The 18,980-nt window shown below is 41.6% G+C and overlaps 5 protein-coding genes across 17 annotated transcripts; 3 read left to right on the top strand and 2 right to left on the bottom strand.

Annotated features, from left to right (window-relative positions):
• Positions 1–382: 382 nt before the first annotated feature.
• LOC135615498 (GDP-mannose transporter GONST3-like) lies at positions 383–4,401 on the bottom strand. 13 transcript variants are annotated; one of them, XM_065114075.1, is made up of 3 exons: positions 4,249–4,401; positions 3,242–3,306; positions 383–1,583 (listed from the first exon to the last, which is right to left on the bottom strand). In XM_065114075.1, exons 2-3 carry the CDS (start codon positions 3,292–3,294, stop codon positions 494–496), a joined length of 1,143 nt encoding a protein of 380 aa, XP_064970147.1. In that variant the 5' UTR covers positions 3,295–3,306; positions 4,249–4,401; the 3' UTR covers positions 383–493. The 13 variants fall into 13 exon arrangements, with proteins under 13 accessions (XP_064970147.1, XP_064970145.1, XP_064970148.1 ...); XM_065114073.1 differs by having other exon boundaries at positions 4,245–4,400; XM_065114076.1 differs by having other exon boundaries at positions 3,242–3,302; positions 4,245–4,396.
• A 1,042-nt stretch (positions 4,402–5,443) lies between these two features.
• On the top strand, positions 5,444–6,072 carry LOC135615497 (uncharacterized). Its single transcript, XM_065114072.1, has 3 exons — positions 5,444–5,540; positions 5,613–5,701; positions 5,775–6,072. Exons 1-3 carry the CDS (start codon positions 5,517–5,519, stop codon positions 5,929–5,931), a joined length of 270 nt encoding a protein of 89 aa, XP_064970144.1. The 5' UTR covers positions 5,444–5,516; the 3' UTR covers positions 5,932–6,072.
• A 240-nt stretch (positions 6,073–6,312) lies between these two features.
• LOC103989229 (CASP-like protein 4A2) lies at positions 6,313–10,349 on the top strand. The gene is made up of 3 exons (XM_009408030.3): positions 6,313–6,956; positions 7,109–7,244; positions 9,929–10,349. The coding sequence occupies exons 1-3, from the start codon at positions 6,547–6,549 to the stop codon at positions 10,130–10,132; spliced, it is 750 nt and encodes a 249-aa protein (XP_009406305.2). The 5' UTR covers positions 6,313–6,546; the 3' UTR covers positions 10,133–10,349.
• A 2,511-nt stretch (positions 10,350–12,860) lies between these two features.
• LOC103989228 (uncharacterized) lies at positions 12,861–14,315 on the top strand. Its single transcript, XM_009408029.3, has one exon. It carries the CDS (start codon positions 12,894–12,896, stop codon positions 14,109–14,111), a length of 1,218 nt encoding a protein of 405 aa, XP_009406304.2. The 5' UTR covers positions 12,861–12,893; the 3' UTR covers positions 14,112–14,315.
• A 1,516-nt stretch (positions 14,316–15,831) lies between these two features.
• LOC135615496 (carbonic anhydrase 2-like) lies at positions 15,832–17,999 on the bottom strand. The gene is made up of 8 exons (XM_065114071.1): positions 17,769–17,999; positions 17,117–17,178; positions 16,961–17,009; positions 16,765–16,881; positions 16,632–16,685; positions 16,473–16,558; positions 16,285–16,390; positions 15,832–16,200 (listed from the first exon to the last, which is right to left on the bottom strand). Exons 1-8 carry the CDS (start codon positions 17,982–17,984, stop codon positions 16,066–16,068), a joined length of 825 nt encoding a protein of 274 aa, XP_064970143.1. The 5' UTR covers positions 17,985–17,999; the 3' UTR covers positions 15,832–16,065.
• Positions 18,000–18,980: the final 981 nt, after the last annotated feature.

Genomic DNA, 18,980 nt, shown 5'->3' with positions numbered 1-18,980 from the left:
TGTCCAATTACCTATAGTACAATAATTTCCAATATATATATATATATATATATATATATATATATATATATATATATATATATATATATATATATATATATATAAGAACACCATAAATTTGATTAGAAATATTAGGAAAAGACATATAATGGCACTACGATTCTCCACAAGAAGGTGTTCAAAATACCGACAGCTGGAATCGATGGCTTGCTGCCATTGGTGTACCATTCAATGAACCAATTATAGTCTACCAAATTGAGGGTGTCCACAAACATTTAGCTCAGCTAAAATATACTCATATTATGTCAATCAATTTCTGACTTTGGATGAGAGCACAGCCCCAAACTTTGTAGATATGCTGCTTCAACTGATGTACTACATCTGCAAGCAACTTTCTCGGTAACTCTATTATGGCAAGCCAGCCGTTGAAAGTTGAAAGTTGAAAGTGAGAGAATTCCCACATGATTTCAATGAATAGTAAAAAAAAAAAATCTTATTTTGGATCTACTGAGACAATATTCTGCTTGGTTGAATCAGTTTCTGCAGTAGCTTGCATCTCCAACAACTGTTGCTGCTCCTCGTCTCTGATATGAGACTTGGGCTCAGTCTCTGCCTTCTTAGGCTTGGTAGTGGACTGCTGGTAGAGGACACCTCCAAACATGCATATCAGCAGACCTATCGTGCCGATCAGGGTGGAATGCTTGTCCCATATCACCAGATTTATCACGACAGTGAGGAGCTTGTTCACTATGCCAAGCACCGTGAAACCTGTCGCAGAGATTGCCCTTCTGCAGGAGAATCCGAAGAAGGATATTGCCAAGCCAAACAAGCATGACACAGCCACGGGCAAAACAACACTGAAAGAATACCAGTTCGATTCGTCGGAGATGTCATGCTTAATCTTCTTCAGCTCTCCCATTATGAGTAGCTCCAAGGGGAAGAGCATCAAAGCCTCCAAATTGTTGTACAACACCAAGCCCCATGTGTTGAGCCCAATGGTCATGACAACATGCTTTATGTACACAAAATCTATCAACATGCTCACCAGATACGCCACAGCCCAAGTGTAGGCAGTAACTGTGAACTGGTAGTCTGTGAGAACATAGATGACACTGCCGCCAAAGATAGTTGCCAAGGAAATCCATGTCTTGGGTGAAGGCCATGGCTGGTTAAGGAAGACAGTCTCTCCAACAGCCACGAACACAGGAACGGCAGAACGGAACACGATAAAAGTGTCCACATTGGCATGGAGGAGGAGCTCACTGTTTGTGAAGAGGGACAGGTAAAAGATGACTGCGGCTGGTAAGAACTTCCACATGGTAATGAGGTCAAGACTGTCATGATCCACAAGCCTTAACCACCCACAAACCAGAACACCAAATGCACTGGTTAAGTATTGTAAGGCTGTCAAAGCACCTGGGTAGGGAAACTTCATGACTGCCCATTTGTTGATTATGGACAGGAGGGATGCAGAAACACAATATCCAGCAGCTACACCATATATTGATGATTGCTGTCTGAAGCTGATTAGAGTGTCCTTCCAGGTCAAACCACTTGCAGATGTTGATGACAAATCATTCTCACTGCTAGGAACGACTTTTGGTGTTTCAGTGTCAACGGACATCTAGAGGAGGCAATCCAACAATTACGTGACATGCAAGACGATATTGAAATGAAATATTTCTAATAAAAGCTAGAGAAAAAAGGAAAAGATAAAACATATGAAATGATATTACAGGGTGAGAAATGGCCTCCCATTCTATTTAGATATGCAAGGAACTTATTGCTAAAACATCCTTGGACATGTACAGGGACAGTCATTTACATACTCTTTTCTTGTATTTTCTGATCTTAGTGTGGTGAAAGGGATTAAGCATGTAATGCAGAGACTTGGATGGATTAGCAGCTTCATCTGAAATGCTTCCAACTATGATTTAACAAAAGCCTAGTTTTGGAACCAAAAGGATGGCTGCTTGTGGAAAAAGCTATGTGACAAATTCCTTTAGGAAGAGTAAAAAGCTGCAGATCTTGAAAATTTTTGTGTTCAAATTTCAAAATTTCAAGGAAAAACATGCCAAATGATTGTCAGATGGTTGTTTTTTTAATAAAATGGGCTTTTAAAGAATTTATCATTGTCAAATGTCTTCGCAAACGATTTATAAAATATAAACTAAGAACTTTTGGGGCTATCTCTTTTAAGGGACAAACAAAATGATCTTGGAGTACATCTACAACTTAAGGCAGCTTGGATAATTTTATTCGTGAAAATCTTCCAACTCGAGCTCACAAACTGGTGAATCCAATGAATGTTGCGTGCCACATTTTCGAGCAGGAAAGTAGCATTGAGTGATATTAAATGAATCATTATGATTGATTTTTTTATCCATCCTGATCCCTACTAACACATCTCCAGTAAAGATACAAGAAAACTAGTGACAAACCTAATCCAAATATCCATCAAGATCCCATTTACTTTAGATCACAAACATGATTATGACAGGTGCAATTCTTAAGAATAATCTTTTCCAATATCCCCATCAAATTGGCTATGGATGCTATTCGTTTGTGGAAAGGACTGTTTTAAAGTTGCCATCTTCAACTGAGGATATAGAAAGGACAATTGCAATGTCCTTACAATTCAAAATCAGTCATGATTTCTAACAAAGAACCAGATATTCTGGAACCAAATTAAATATCAAATTCACAAATATATATTAAATTTTGTGTTGCTGTAATTCACACATAAAAATGCATGTTCCATCAACCTGGGATACACATACAACAACAATAAAGCTGTAAAGTCTCAACTATCTCAACCTGGGCCATACATGTTGCTGCAAACTTCACATAATGTGGCATATGGAATGTTGCTGCTGCATATTTATTATATGAGCTACATGTGACTTATATGAAGTTGTTTAACTGCATTTTGGAACAGTGAACAGATCAAATTACTTCAATAAACATTCTCGCTTTCACTAGCTTGGAACTTTCAATTAAAACTGAATCCAACTTGTTCTTGATTGTAAAACTCTAATATAGCTTAATTCCAGAACTTCACAAGCAATTGTTTCTATGTGCTACTAAAGCATAAAGATTAAGAAGTAATGAGAAGTGTTAACAAAAATGTTAACTGAACCAGATCATCGTATGCGGTAAGAATACAAGTACAAGCACAACAGACTAACTGCAAAAAATTGCATAGACTTCAACATAATATCTTCAGTATCTCAAATCATACCTTCGAAAGCCTTTCTCTCTTTCTTCTCGAGTCTTGTTCGGCCAGACCACCATAAAGCAGCCTACCTAGCGAACAGCATAAAATTGTTAAACAAACATGCAAAAATGTCACCTAATGGCAACCTGATAATTTCGCACAAGAAACAAGATGCAAGAAGTTCTCCAACAAACATTTTGCCATTATCATGCTAATTTACTAGATAAAGTGTAGCAAAGCTAAATAAAACTAATATATTGGCAAAATCTCCAATGTTATTATTTAAGACATGATGCAATCAGTAATCACTTGCCCGCAATGATGCAAGAACTACATGAAAACAACCACAAGAAATTGCTCACTAGAACAAGAATCTGTATGACAAGCAACATGTGTAAGAATTTGGGCATTGTATGATCGAGGCGGCTCATGACCACTTCCAGCTATCTGACATCAATAATCCATACTAGGATAAAATAGACAATCATGAAACTGCAAGCCCCTTGGGTCTTGTAGAACTGAAAATTATGATGGTAGCTTGTATCAAAAATGGAGCAGAGAAAGCTTAACCACTGCAGAATTACATCTAAAAATAGGAACTTTACCCACCCACAAGTTACTATCGAAAAGCAAAATTAACCTCACAGATTTCCGTGACTTCACTCGCACTTTTAATGTAATCGATTATTGTATGAAACAAGAACAAGGTAAGTCAGGCACAGTTCTGCCAATCTAGTCATCGAAGCGATCGATGAAGTGGTAAAAGGTGCTAACGAACGAAAAATTTCCAGAATTGATATCTTAAAGGCACAAGAATTCCTGCATTATAGCATGGGAAGCATTCATCCAAAAGAAAACAAGAAAAAGAAACCCTAAACAATCAATTTAACGATGCCTGACATTCAATAAATCCATCGACCTAACATCCAAAACCAAATTAGATTCATATGTCCAATAAGTCCACAGAGGAATCACGATATCCCTAACGGATCTTACGTGGATCGGAGAAAGGCCCAGGGTGGCATACCAACCAGGAAGAAGGATCCGCGGCCGAGACGCACACGCAGAGAGAGAAAGAGAAGAAGGATCCAATGACTCCGCCGCAGAGTGCGACGGCCGTCTCCGTGCTCGCCGAGTCGTCCTAACAGGAGGGTGGAAGAAGCGGAGCGAAGGCAAGCAACTGTGAACTGAGTGATCTCGCTCGCTCTTTATGCATCAAGATTCGGGCACCAGGAACCACTAACTGATCGGCTCCAATGCTTCGGCGTTGGATTTACATCACCAATCGATCAATCGATCAATCAATCAATCATGACAGCCACAACGGAAACGAGGTTTCCTCGAATCAATTACCAATGGGTTGGACTAACTCGAGTCGAGTCTAATTACAGCGATCGGATCCTTCCACGTGCAAAAGAAATGGGTCGTCGTCGGCCACTCGTCCTCTTGCAACGACACTTCGTCGTCGAAACCACTGCATCTCCTCTTGCAACGACACTTCGTCATGACCGCCATGGGAACTACGATTTGACCAGTCTTTTACAAGACAGGAGATTACAGATAGCCATCACCTGCTCTCTGTGTACAGTCAAAAGATGACCAGAGTAATCAGGATTGTTCTTGTTTTGTGAACAGTCTCATATGCATCATGAGGTGACAACTCGAACATCATCTGGGAATGCAAGTTTACTTGAGGTTGATTGTCTCCCACGTAGGAACTCAAGCAGTCGTATCCATTGAAACATCAAACCTGTATCGCCCCCGGATTTCTTACACAAGGCGTGGAAGCAGCCTGAGAAACCTCATAGAAATAATGCTTCGAATCAATTTCCATATGAAGTCATTTGCACGTAAGTTCTTCACAGAGAATGTTCTGTCATCAGTTCCATACTTCCCGACCGCCAATAGATTGCCATAACTAAAGATCAGCTTCAGCTTCAGTTGCTGTCAACTCCAGGTGGGGTCTTTAGGTGGAGAGTTCTTCAAGAACAATCCACTGTAGTTGAGAAGCTAAAGCTATGACTCTGGAACGTCAACGCCTCTGCCAGGGCCAAGTTTGAAGAAACTATTTGACTTCGATGATACGGGGATAAAACTGGAGGCTTCGCTGCTGGTTTTTACGTCGATGCTATGCCCACCGAAACCCAAAGTCTAGGTCATGACCATAACATGATCAACCTTAGTTTACTTCTCCTTCAGTCCGATACTATATATATATATACCTGTGTTCCTGTGTGCTTAGACGTGTATCCATAGTAAGATCGAGCATATCCAGGTTAACCTGTATCTGGGAACTTAGATGGGGCGTTGGGTGAAGCCAGAGGTATGGTTGTGATCATTAATCTCTCTGTCTCGTTTCAATATGCCAGTGATGGTGCAATGGCTTCCTTGTAAGGTGTATCCGCTGATGGCTGCGATGACCTTCGTGACGAGCTTGTGTTTGTTCCAGCTTACCAGGAACATGTTCTTGAACCCTGATGTCAGGTCTGGTATCCAACAGTTTCGTTTGCTATAGCAAACTGTATAGTAATCAGTGTGACGACCTTGGACTCTGCAGAATCAACAAATCTCATCGCACCACTGCCGTCCTCGAGAACGCAGATGAAGCTCAAAGGTACAGCCAGCACGGCCTGCGCAGGTTCCTCAGCCGACGTCCTCCGGAGATCATGCCAACCATCAACACTTTCTTCTCAGGAATCAGGAGAGATGAGTGAGCCAAGGACGTCCAAGTTCTTGCTACCACCCACCACTGTGTCTTCATGCGTGTGTGTAGTATGTGTGTGCCATGTTCTTGGGTTGCATGTGGTTAAGATTCTGTGGTATGTTGCCGTCAATGAAAACTGGATGGATTTTAGATGGGAGGCCATGACATGCAAATGATGTTGTAATGCCAATCTCGGGTCAGTCGTGACACCACAGCCTGACCCAACTACTCAATTGCAATTGGACCGGATGGGTTCGAGTCAATTTCAACCCGAATTGCCGGCTCAGCTCAACAGTGCAGCTGATGGGGTCAAGTCGTCATCGTTTGTCACAGGCACCCAAACGTAAAAATAACCAAAGATTCCTACCCGTAAAGCTCGCCTTTTGTCTGTGTGGTCCCCGGCCCAGGCGAGACAGGTGATCACTGCGCCTGCCTGAAGCACTGCTGCTGAGGATGGAATCGACAAATGCCCAAAAGCGAAAGCAAAGCATCGCCGATCTCAAGGCTTTCGCTTTTCCCTAATGCCCTTCCCCATATTCGTAGAATCTGATCAAAAGTCCAGCTTCGACGATAAAAGAGAATTTTTTGATCCCCAAACCCACGATTCGAGGAGAGAGAGAGAGAGATGAGTTCCCCTGAGCGATCACCATCCCCAGAGGCGGAGAGCGAAGCCCCGCCGCCTGCGCCTCAGAACACGCCCGAGAAGCCGGGGTCCCCGGAGCCTGCGATGATGGCTCTGGCGATCGTCGACCGGCTGAGCCAGGAGGACATGGCGGTCGATGTGAAGGTCGTCGGAGGTGCCGTCAGCGGCGGAGAGGGAGACCGAGGCCTGGGGAACGGCTGTTGCGCCGCGCGGAAGGCGGAGAGTGGTCTTGTGGCGGTGCCGGGGATCTTGCGGCGGCGGGCGGTGACGAGGGCGGCGTTCGGGCTTAGGGTTTCCGCGGCGCTGCTGAGCCTGGTGTCTTTCTCGGTCATGGCCGCCGATTCGACCGAGGGGTGGGCCGGCGACTCCTTCAGCCGTTACAGTGAATACCGGTACGGGCCGATATATTCCACCAACGTTATGTCTTATTGGTTGGGTCAATTCAAAAGCATCTTTCTCTGTCATCGTTCTTTTTGGCCGATATATTCCTGTCCGTTTGATCGACATCGAATGGTCATTATCTCTTGATCGTTGGTGACAACAGATACTTGGTCTGCGTTAATGCGATTGCGTTTGCGTACTCGGCGTTTCAGGCATACACGAAGGTCCACTATTTGATCCTGAAGAAGCTCATCATTCGCCGTCCCATAAGTTACTACTTCGATCTCTCAATGGATCAGGTGAGTTAACCCTTCTCCCAAAATCTCACACACCGATGGCTAAAAGATGTGTTCTTTTCCTACGAAGTAGTGTTATCCTATAGCCAATTGCATATGTACTATTTAAGGACTGTATAACACAGTTTATGTTTTAGCAGCCACAAGACTGGTGTTCATGTTGGACATTATGATGTCATGTGCAGTGATTTCAATAGGCGCTCGGGCGAGGCGAGGCGAGGCCCAAGCGCCTCGCTTCAACGAGGCGCCGCCTAGGCGCTCGCCCGAGCCTAGGCGCCGGGCGCTTCGGGTGAGCGCCCGGGTTAAACCAAGCGACCGAACCAGTGTTTTACGTCTGGTTCGGTCTCTGGTGCTTTAGTTGGTTCGATTCAGTGTTTTACGTTTGGTTCGGTCTCTGGTGCTTTAGTTGGTTCAATCGAACCAACTAAATCACCGATAGGCTCCCTCTCACGATTTCCCGACTTCCCCAACCCTAACACTCGCGATTTTGCCGTCGAGATTTCTTCTCCGTTGTCGTTGCTCTCTGCTGCCGCTGCCGCTGCCATTGTCGCTACTCGTTGCTGCCACAATCGTCGCCCATCGCTGTTGTCGTCGCTCGCCGCTCGCAGCTCCCGCTCCCACTCCCACTCCCGCTATCACTCGCCGCTCCCTCTCCCGCTCATGCTACCGCTGTCGCTGCCTTAGCAGCCTCGGTCTTCTCACACTCTTCTCACCATACTGTTAACAGTATATTAACAATATACTACTAACTATATACTAATAATAGTATTTTTATTTATTAGATTAATAATATATTATTTTGATTTTAATACTATTAATATTTATTTATTTAAAATTATTGTTAGGTTTCAGAATAAATGGTAAGTGTACAAAGCAACACAATAGATTTGATGTAAAATTTTATTGTTTTGATTTTTGAGACTTTTTATTAATATGACATTGTGATTTTGTACTCGATTTTCTTAATTTAATAGTATTTTTTATTTAAATAATTATATTAATTATATTATATATTTTTATATTTTAGCGTCTCGTTTCGCTCGGGCGAGCGCCTAGCGCCTCGGGCGTTTTTAGACCTTGGCGCCTTTTGGCGCCTAGCGCTTTTTAAATCACTAGTCACGTGTAAGGTCATCAGTTCCATGTTTTTACGTCGAAGGGCTTGTGAATGTTGAATCAGAACAATCTGAGCTGAGCATAAAGAAATCAAGTAGCTTCCATTTCTTTTAAGATTAAGATTCTTTAAGGAAAACGGTATAGCCTGAGGGATATGTTATTTGCAATTTTCGGAGGGCAAATGTAGAAGGGTTTTTGACAAATTATTCGCCCATTCATAGTCCAACTTCATATTAACTCGTACATTTTAGTCAAGATATTAACATGTTTGTGTGGCTAAATTTCGGTTCTCCTAACTTTCCCATTGGGAAGTGTTTTTGGATCTTATATATGCCTTTTGAGGAGGGCTGAGTTTACGATCTTAGTGCAGCTCAAGCTTTTCCCTGTATATGCAACACATATTTTCATTTCTAAGATTGAATATGTAGAAGAAATTTAGACACTGATCGCTTGTTTATTTAAATGCATTTTCCCTGAATGGTCTCTTTTTTATTTAAATGCATTTTGACAATTTAGAATTGATGAATAATATGAAAGAATTGACAACACATAGGTTTCCATGCTGTTGAGAAGGGATATAACAGTAAACAAAAGGGTCTAGTTTTCTTGTTAGGAGACCTATACTGATTAACCTCAAGTCCATTGGAGGTGTCGATTTACACAAATCCTTTGGGATTGAACTCTCTAGATGGGATTTCCTCAGATATGATTCATACTTCATGCAATTATTTTCAAGATCAACAAAGGTGAATTGAGTTCTAATCTCAAGTTGATGCCAGTATATGACACTAAGAATACTTCATTCTTTTCCTGATATCACTCATTGGTAATCAGTTCCTTTGTTTTTGTTTTCTTGAACTGGTGAATGTTGGGCAATTATATACCAGATGCAGTATTTCAATGCTTGTTCCGAAAACAATCTAAGCTCAGCTTAAAAGAACAAAAAGTATTCTTTTCTTCGTCATTGTAGCACTCCCTAAGATGATTAGATATTAACATTTTTTGTGGTCCTTTCATCCCAGTAACTTTTCATAGGCTAACTGTTTGTTTGGTTGTATGATCATCTATTCTTTCGGTGTCAGAAATTGTAAGAAAGACGAGAAAGTTCAAGTTCATTACATTTGAATCGACTGATTTTTTTTTTTGCTTTAATTTAGGTCCATGTTATGCTTTTGCTTAGTCCACAAGAAATAGCTTACAACAATAAGTGGGTTAGGATGTCAAAAAGGCATAAAAGCCTTTAGCTGAGCATGACCTTTCAGACTGATTGCCATTTTGATCCATGCTGGCTGATTTAACAATGCCCTTTAAGCTGCAATACTAGGTCATCATTACAACATTACTCAGGTTTATGGAATTACATGGCCAATCAATTAAGATATCACTGACCTAACAATCGCTAATCTCAACTTTAAGCTGAGAAGAATACAGGAGAAATAGCCAACCCCAAATAGTTGGATAACTGACAGGAGGATAACTGACGGCAGAACCACTCATATGAATAACTACTAGCCCAAAGTGCTTAAGTTGCACGGATTGGATCTGTTCTTGAAGGTTTTGCTTGCTTGTTGCAGGTACTGGCTTACCTTCTGATGTCTGCATCCTCTGCAGCCGCCTCTCGCAATGATCTCTGGATATCGAGATTTGGTGCTGATGAATTCATGGACATGGCAAACGGTTCTATTGCCATCTCATTTCTAGCATTTGTTGCCCTGGCTTCAAGTTCTCTCATCTCAGCCCGCAATCTCTTCACATGGAATTCCAATGCCACATTATAGAGGAACAAAGATGAACAAAGCTTGATGTACATAAAACATGCATGTTCATTTCGAAGCACTCGATCTGGTCGCACAGATGGCGAAAGGTTGTAGTATTGTATATGTTGGCATCTGTGCTTGCTCACAGTCACTGGTGGGTGCACTCCGTGTTGGGCGTAATCTCATTTCATTTGGATGTTCTACGTGTACAATATATGAACACAAGTTAGGTGGTGAACAGCTTTTGATTGTGGCAGAATCCATGTGGAACGGGCATGAAGACTTGCATGTTTTTAGGAGACCTCGGTCCTTCGTATCATAGTTATCATATTCGGATGGAACATTAGTTATATTGAAGGTATGAAATAGTAATAAATATAATAACATTTTTTTTTCTTTCATCATTATATAAAAAGATTTAAATACTCTTAAAATTTTAAAGTGTGAATTTTTTTTAAAAAAATTAATTTTAAGAAAATTTTGAATGTCTCAACTTTAAGAAATTCTCACATAACGCTATGATCATATGAAAATAATGTTGTACCATTGTTTTCATTCGATCCATCGTTGACTTTGCTATTGCCCTTATGTTCTCGTCAGACCTAGTAGTCGTCTCTTCTCTCCTTTGTCTTATCAGATTCATTGCTCGCAACCCTCATAGGAGGGTTGCGAAAGGACGGAGCGTGAGGGTCGTTGTCCATAGGCTCCCCTCATAGCCTGTAGCTCCCGGTGGGAGAAGAGGAAGGGGGGGCGTGTGCCTTCTTCATCGTCCACAGGCCTCCCTCATCGTTGGGGTTCGTAGATTCTCATCATCATCGATCACGGACGAGGAAGAAGGAGGGGCAACCCACACACCCTTATCGTCACCCGCAGCCCCCTCTCGCTATCGGTCATGGATAAAGAAGGATATAAGGTAACTTGTATGCCCTCACTATTGGTCATGGGCTAGGAAGAAGAGGGTTATAAGCAACTAGTTTGATAGAAAAGATGGGAGGGGAGGTGGCTACCAGCGTCCGTTAAGGACAAGGCCTCCATCACTGGTCGCCTCCGTGTATGATCGCACCTATGCTACAGGTGATGGATGTTCAAGGCGAAAGCACGATCAAGTGACTAAGAGTTGAGCAAATAAATATTTCGAAAAAGAAAAATGACACTATGTATAAAATTTTCAAAGTTGGGGTAGGAAATTCTCAAAATTAGTGATTTTTTTAAAATTCATCCAATTTTAAATACATTTGATAGTGAAAAAAATTAAGAGTATTCAAATCCTTTTTACTGTAAGTCAGATTAAGATTAAGATATTTGATGGATAATATGGTGAATAAATATATTCAAATTAAGATTTAAATATAAAATTAATATAAAAATATAATATGGTGAGTATATAAATTCATATTAAGATTTAAATATATTTAGTGGTGAACAAAAAATAAAAAAGCGTCCAAATCCTTTCAAGGTTGAGATGGTCAAATTAGAATATAATATCCATTAAGAATATTCATTTTTATTTTTAGAACTTTATTTGAATTACAGAATAATATATAATTTTTTAATAACTGAAACACAAATATGATAAAATAAAATAATATTCAATTTGATATATAGATTAATACATAAATTAAAAAAATCAAATGGATCAACTAAGAATCAAAACCCAAGACTTTTTGAATAGATTGCATTCAAGTTATCGTGTGAGCTACAGATATCACAATAATTTTTGACAAATAAAGTTTTTTTCGAAAGGGGTATTAAGGATATTGTGGTCTTGTTATATTCCAATTGATGTGATTAGTGAATCTTTTCTGTTGGAGGTTTAATTCACAGGTTTTCCATTGGATCAAATGATTAGAAAGGTTTGTGATAGGAAAAATAACAACGCTACTAACTCACCATTTGGACTAAAGAAGCCACTTCAATCATAGCTAAAGGAAGGTCTGCATGTACACATCAGGCGACATGACACAACTTCTCCAATCCTAAAACAATATAAAAGACCCTGATTAAGCGTATTATCACAGGTGTCCTATCCTGACATTATCCTTCAAAGGATGTGCTCATCCTTAGTAGAGTAAGGGATATTCTAATCCATTATTAGCTTCACACCATCAATCGCTCATGTATAAAACCCAAGCCCCTAGGTCAAACGGGGGCAAACGAGCTCTATCTTAACTCTTCTAAGTTTTACTAAATCTCCTTCACATATTCTACGAGCATTGGGGGAGTCGGGTCGGGACATCCTCTCTATGTCAACCGCTTATGCAAGGCCTAGGCATGTCTAAAGAGTATCTCGGAGCGACGTTGAACGTTTTCGGACAAAACCAAGACGTCTCTCGGGACGATCCTGAACTTCTCCCAACAAACAAGTCGCACCTGAGACGATCATGAGTCAGCCATCGTAAGTTAGCAATACCTCAAGAGTCCACCTACAACCTCGGTTGTCTACTAGAGTCATATCTATGACTCTCCGATCAACAATAGCAGTTTGAAAACTATCCTTCCTATCTTTCGTTGATCTTTGCAAAGAAAATAATTTAATTTGGGTTGGTTCGATTTGATTTCTACAAAGAAAATGATTTGATCCCAAAAATATATGAGACTAGGCTTAACAGTATTAAATCTAAATTTCTCGTGAACCGGACGTGAGGGGATCAAACCGAACCACGAACATAGACCGGACATGAGTGGATCAAACCGAACCATGAAACTAGACGGGACGTGTGGGCTTGTGGGCAATAAATCTCGTCTTCTACTTCGTGAGCAGCTGAAACCCCAAACCCTAGACATGACGCTGCTCGAAGAAATTACACGGGCGGTAGCGGCGGCGGAGGCTAACGACGGCGGAAACGCTCCTCCGCCCGCAAAGTACCCCATCGTTCTCAACACCGACGAGATCTTCTCACAGTTGAAGCCCAACGCCGAGGTCCCCGGCGGCGTCTCCCTCAAGCACGTCTCCGGGTGGAAGATCTCGGAGACTGACGCTGCTATCATCGAGTTATCCTCCCGTTTGGTCGAAAAACTCAGGAGCAAGTTCCGACGCCCTAAGTCCTTGGGTAAAGGTGACTTCTTTGGGATTTTGAACTTGTTTTTGAGGAAGAGCGCCGAAAAGGTCGGCCTTTCGATCGATTCCGACGCCGGAGACGCGTCGGGCATCAAGTTCGCGCGTGCAGGGATCGAGAAGTTGGGATTTCTGATAGGTCGAGAGGTTGCTGGGCTGATTGCCGAGTGCTGTGTTGTTCTCGAGGTATGGGAATTGCTGGAGACCTTGCTTCTCGAGGGGCTGGTGGGGCATCTCAACTCCACGAATCTGACGGAGGAGCTTGTGGAGAAAAATCAAACTCAGTTGCTCTGTCTCTTAGTCAAGCATGTCTCAGATCTCCGGTCCGCGGAGCTTCTCTCTGTTCTTAAGCATTTCTTATCACCAACTGATGATTCTTATGATGGTATGGTTGCGGTGAAGAAGCAATGGGAAAACCAAGCTATTTTAGCCATTGAGAAAGCTACTCAAATGGGGCTGCCAAAGAAAGCATCGAAGCTAGCCAGAGAGGCTTCAATCTTACTAATGATGGCTTATGATGGTTTCTCACCATCACAAGTGTGCTTGCATTATGTGTTTGGATCATCGAACGCAGAAGGACTTGTGCTATCTTCCATGATTTCGAGACTAGATGGACAGGAAGTATTGGATCTGATTCGGTACTTCGTGAAGTGGTTAGAGAAGTACCATAGGTTCCCGGAAGCACGCCCCTGTCCGTCTGCTGGGTCAGTGCTGGGATTGAGAACCTGTGAGAGTGTTCCTTCATTTGAATCCATCATCAAAGCATTGGGCTTGGTGTTAGATGAGCATTTCTCATACCTGGTTTTCAATTCTGAGTTCCATGATGAGATGAGAGCTGCTGAAGATATTGTTAGTTCTCTGGTGCTGGAGGCAAACTTATCTTGTCCTTTAGAGAATATAATCAAGTACCTACAGTCAGAAATCAGAAAAAACAGAGACTTATAGGGTGAGCTTTTCTGAGTTATTAGGAGTGAGAGATTACTGATATCCATGTTTATGTCTGTTTCTTAGATGCAAATGTTTTTGTCTGGGTTCTTATTGCACTTCTGATATCATTGTTTATGCTCATATTCTCTTGTGCTTTGTCTGAAATACTTATAGCAGTGACCTTTGTTGTTGCTTATTCACGAGAAGCATCTTTAATCTTAAGACCTGGTAATAGTAGGTTTATAAGTTTGGATTTTGAAGTGATTTTCTTCTCTGTTTGCCAAGGAGAGGATATGCCCAAGAAACATCTTGGCATTTCTGGAGTTCCGTCCACGGAATTTAGTATTGAAGAACATGTAGGGAGTAATTCAAATTTATAGGACATGTTATCATCTTAAAACAACATGCTGCACCTTATTGTTGAGATATCGACAACAGGACAATTCTATGTGCATTATTCTTTTCACATGGATTTTGATGTATCATGCATAGGAAACGTAATCCAATTTGTAAAATATGACCTAATGGGTCAGGTTGAATTACCTAGACCTATTGATTTTATTAGTATTATTATTAGAACTAGTCATTTGTGAGATATTGTATCGAAAATGAAATTTAAAGTTTAGAACTTCCTTAAAAAATCATATTTGTGTAATTTTTTATTTCTCTGGTTGTCAATTTTCAGAGATAGAAGTCTTTGGCTAAATATTCTTCTGCCACTGCATCTGCATAAGGCTAATTATTCATGGTTTCATCTTGATACGTTTGCGGTTTTCATGATGGATACATCTGATAATTTTCTGAGACTTTCTTAAATTAGATATTGGTTACCACTTGGTTTCTACTAAATTTTGTTTGTTTCATTCTGCTCCATATCATCAGAACCTATCATGCCATGATGCATTTCTCTTCAATCAGCAAAGTATTCATGGCTTGAGATTATCCTACTGAATACATTTGCTGAGATTCTACAAAATGTATAGCAGCTACACTACTTAGCGGACATAATTTGCCTTCACCTTGATACTCTTGCACCTTAGATTGCACCTTAGATCATTCATTATTAATTATTTTCTCATATTTTGTTAAGTTATAGTGATCGACAAAACTGATCATGGTTCCAGTCAGAACCACGTAGAACCGATCTGTCATATCATGATACTTCCCCTCTCTTCATTTCCAATCTATACATAGTTAAAAAAATTTAGGTCTGTGTTGAATAATACCTGGTGAAATTCCACAAAAATGCAGCAGTAGCAGCAAGTTGTCCCTATTTCTCATTTTTTTTAGTAGCACTTTTTGCTGCATTGGTTTGTGCTTTACATAATAATTTGTTAAAGCAGCTATAATGACTAGATTATTTATCATGCATTTGGTTATGATTAGATTATTTATCATGTAATGCATTTGTTAAAGGAGGATGATGATGATGATGATGATGATGATACTGACAATGGTAATGAAACTATTGTTATCTAAACTAATACAAAATGATATTATTTTTGGGATTAAGCTGGTTATATGTCAATGGATTTGGTTCTGCCCTCAACAGATCAAATTGAGGTTATTCCAGGCTCACTCAAGCTTCTGTCAGTACATGAGAAACAAAGCCAGTAATAAATGTATTGAAAAAGATGTGTGTGGTTGATGTGAATGATCTTATCCACTCAACAAAGCCCTGTAACATATCAACTAGTGGTATTTCTACTATGGCTCTGTTCGCATTGTACTGAAGGCATCATCCAAACTGCTGAAACCATTTATATTTCCCATTCTGAACCTAGAATACAGGTTATTGATCTCAGATTTTTTATCTTGGATGGATATTATATTCTTAATGATGTTCTGATCCAAAAGAAGGGTCGAACAGTACATCATGGTGTGTAAACACCATGGTCAGAAACACATGATTACATCATAGGTTATTGCTACAGACTCCGGCTTTAACATTGATCTGCCGAGGGTGAGCCTTTTAGTCCGCCCATGTCTCAAAGACGCCATTGACGAAGTCATAGTGTGCTCCAATCAGTTTCAGGGACTTCTTCTCCACGGCATCTTTCACGAAGGGGTAGGTCTTCAGGTTTTGCAGTGAAACATTTACAGCCTCCTGCAAGAAGGTAATCGGAGATTAAGCTTTAGTTTAGTAAGAAGATTAGACAGAGACATGACATCTCAAACATGCAAATATGACCTTCTCGCACTGGGTGCACTGCTCCTCGAATGGCAAACTGGAGTGCTGGGCCTTCACCTTGTCTCTTGCGGGAAGACAAATCTTCACCCAGTCCTCGATGAAGTCACTGGTCAACACAAGCCTCTAACATGCTAATGCTGTAATGTAGAGGAGAGAGAGAGAGAGAGAGAGAGAGGAATGGGGGTTACGTGCTGGTGGTGCCGTCGTCCTTGACGGACATGAGTCCCTTGATCCCACCGCAGCGGCTGTGGCCGATCACCATTATGTTCTCCACCTGCACAACACATCGCCATCATGTACGTGGGACAAACGCTTTCTCTTCTTCATGTGAAGAAGCAAGATCTGACCTTGAGATGGAGCACAGCGTACTCGATGGCGGCCCCAACTCCGGCGTACTTAACCTACACGGAGAAAGCGATGGACATCATATAGCGGCAGAGAGGAGATGACCGCCGAAGTGTGTGTAGGTAGGTATATAACCTGGTCATAGGGAGGGACCATGTTGGCGATGTTGCGGATAGTGAAGGCTTCACCGGGCTGGAAGTTGAGCACCACGGAGGGGCACACGCGGGAGTCGGCGCATGCGAACACCATGAACTGCATCACCATTGTTACTACCAATGTAAGCTCGCACTTGGCAGCAAAAGAGAACCAAGTTTCTATTTGTGAAGCAAACCTTGGGGCTTTGACCCTCTTTGAGATCAGCAAACAAATCAGTCTTCTTCCTGCAATGGACATTCGTAGAAGAGGAAGAAGAAGAAGAAGAAGGCCGTAAGGAGACTGAACACAGACGCCCACGTATTAACGTGTGGTTCAGAAGAAGAGGACTCACTCGTACACCTCCTTCTTAAAGTCCGCAAACCCGGATTTGACTCGCTCCACTGGCTCCATTTCCTGCGAATTTGAAGGACATTAATTGGGTTGGAATTCGATCGGCCATCTTTTGCATGAGCACGGATCGAAGAACGCGCTCGTGTGGGACCCAAACGTTTAGCCAACCAAAAAACAGATATAATTTATCCAAAGAAATAAAAAATATAATCTTGCTGTTGTCTCTGATGGAGTTTTTATTGGATATTCAACGAATTACTTGACAATCAAATTTAAGATCATGTCTTGTTGGATATCTGTCCATTGATCGCACAAACGGACGACCCTTTTGTCGTATATATTGCGTACCCAAGTTGTGTCGCAGAACACGTTGGCTTCCTTAGATCTTCTACCAGAAACAGTAATCTTTCGGTGAATCCAGTAGGGATAACTCATTATATTATCCCACATTGTTTGCATGGTAGTACGTGGAGTGCTTCTTCCTTATTCCTACGTTCTCTCGTAATTCCATGCATGTCGACTAGGTGGAGTTGTGTGTTTGGCGGGTGTGGACCAAGGAGTTGGTGTACCGGAGACTTCCATCACCAAAGGCACACCCATGAAAACACCGATCAGATGAAGTAGAGAAACAGAGAGGAGAGTAAGCTTCTCACCACGGCCGGCGCGGCGGTGGTTGGGGTCGCAAAGACGGGAGAGTTCCTGATGAGGCGAGGGAACGAGGGAGAGGGAGCCGAAGAGGCGTTCTTCTTGTTGCTGCCGCTGCTGTTGTTGAGGTTGGAGAGGACCCCGGCGGGTCTGGCGGCAGCGGCGGCCTTGGGCTTGTTGGCTCCGACGAGCGGGGCGACGCAGTGCACCGCGGCGGTCGACATTGTGCAGGGAGACGATGGATCCCAGGGGATTTATGCCGAGGGACCCGAGCAGATGAGGACAAGGACAGGTGAGAGAGAGAGAGAGGGGATGTGCGTCTGTGTCTTCTGCTCATTCTTCACCGCTCCTCCACTTGCTTGGGATGAGGTTTGGGGATAGGTTTACGGTTTACACCAACCAAAGGTGTGGCCACAGCCACAGCCACAGCCACAGCCACATCCACAGCCATAGCCATAGCCAGAACTCTGGAAAGGAACGGTGGACAGCATTTGTGATGAGAAGAGAGCCTTGTGATGAGAATCTAACTTTGAGTGCCCTAACCTGCTTACAGATAGATCACTGGATTTTTTGTGGATAGCCAAACATAAATAAGAAAATCCTATCTTATTTTAGTCGATAAATCTTCATATCTCGTGTATATATATATATATATGTGGCATTTGTGTGTGTATGCATAGAGAAGAGATGATACATTTGAAGACCGCAAGTCTGAAGAGAAATAGACGAAGCCACATTATCTGAATTCTTTTAATGAGCAAAAAGCATGTGACATCACGGAATTAAACACGATAGATGATTCCGAAGACCGGAAGGAAGACTAGTTTATCTCAAGAAACATCCTATGGCGTGTTGCAGAATATGATGCCAAGTAAAGGGTTTCAGATGCTTTCCTTGTAGTTCATCAGTCTTTTTGTGGGTTCCAAAGCCATGTATTAGCCTCAGTATAATCTTTTTAAGCTGTCTTAAAAGCTATGATCAGCAGAAACAAGTCCACAATGTTATAGCAGTTGTTTGAACTCTACCTAAATCCAAAATCATTGGCTACATTACTGTGCTTAAGGTATTAAGAAGTGATTCAACAAATATTAATCTCTAACATCTCCCACATGCAAACTGGATTAGACATGACATATGAACTGAACCCAAGTAGATCATGTAAGCTCAAATTACAACATATAAGTATTAAGTGAAGGACAACCTTCTCTTGTATATATACT

Source organism: Musa acuminata, chromosome BXJ2-6 (assembly GCF_036884655.1).
Source record: "Musa acuminata AAA Group cultivar baxijiao chromosome BXJ2-6, Cavendish_Baxijiao_AAA, whole genome shotgun sequence".
NCBI classification, from domain to species: domain Eukaryota; kingdom Viridiplantae; phylum Streptophyta; class Magnoliopsida; order Zingiberales; family Musaceae; genus Musa; species Musa acuminata.
This window is presented reverse-complemented; position numbering and strand designations above follow the sequence as displayed.

Excerpts from the sequence above, each read along its gene's own strand:
- LOC135615497 (XM_065114072.1), top strand. The coding sequence starts at position 5,517 with ATGGGGCGTTGGGTGAAGCCAGAG. Across the intron at positions 5,541-5,612 it reads GGCGTTGGGTGAAGCCAGAG|GTGTATCCGCTGATGGCTGC; the intron begins GTATGGTTGTGA and ends CTTCCTTGTAAG. Across the intron at positions 5,702-5,774 it reads TTCTTGAACCCTGATGTCAG|AATCAACAAATCTCATCGCA; the intron begins GTCTGGTATCCA and ends TGGACTCTGCAG.
- LOC103989229 (XM_009408030.3), top strand. The coding sequence starts at position 6,547 with ATGAGTTCCCCTGAGCGATCACCATCCCCAGAGGCGGAGAGCGAAGCC. Across the intron at positions 6,957-7,108 it reads AGCCGTTACAGTGAATACCG|ATACTTGGTCTGCGTTAATG; the intron begins GTACGGGCCGAT and ends TGGTGACAACAG. Across the intron at positions 7,245-9,928 it reads TCGATCTCTCAATGGATCAG|GTACTGGCTTACCTTCTGAT; the intron begins GTGAGTTAACCC and ends TGCTTGTTGCAG.
- LOC135615498 (XM_065114085.1), bottom strand. The coding sequence starts at position 4,242 with ATGCCACCCTGGGCCTTTCTCCGATCCAC. Across the intron at positions 3,303-4,213 it reads TGGGCCTTTCTCCGATCCAC|GCTGCTTTATGGTGGTCTGG; the intron begins GTAAGATCCGTT and ends TTCGCTAGGTAG. Across the intron at positions 1,625-3,241 it reads AGAGAGAAAGGCTTTCGAAG|ATGTCCGTTGACACTGAAAC; the intron begins GTATGATTTGAG and ends TGCCTCCTCTAG.
- LOC135615496 (XM_065114071.1), bottom strand. The coding sequence starts at position 17,984 with ATGTCGACCGCCGCGGTGCACTGCGTCGCCCCGCTCGTCGGAGCCAAC. Across the intron at positions 16,686-16,764 it reads TGGTCCCTCCCTATGACCAG|GTTAAGTACGCCGGAGTTGG; the intron begins GTTATATACCTA and ends TTCTCCGTGTAG. Across the intron at positions 16,391-16,472 it reads GACGACGGCACCACCAGCAC|TGACTTCATCGAGGACTGGG; the intron begins GTAACCCCCATT and ends TGTGTTGACCAG.
- LOC103989228 (XM_009408029.3), top strand. The coding sequence starts at position 12,894 with ATGACGCTGCTCGAAGAAATTACACGGGCGGTAGCGGCGGCGGAGGCT.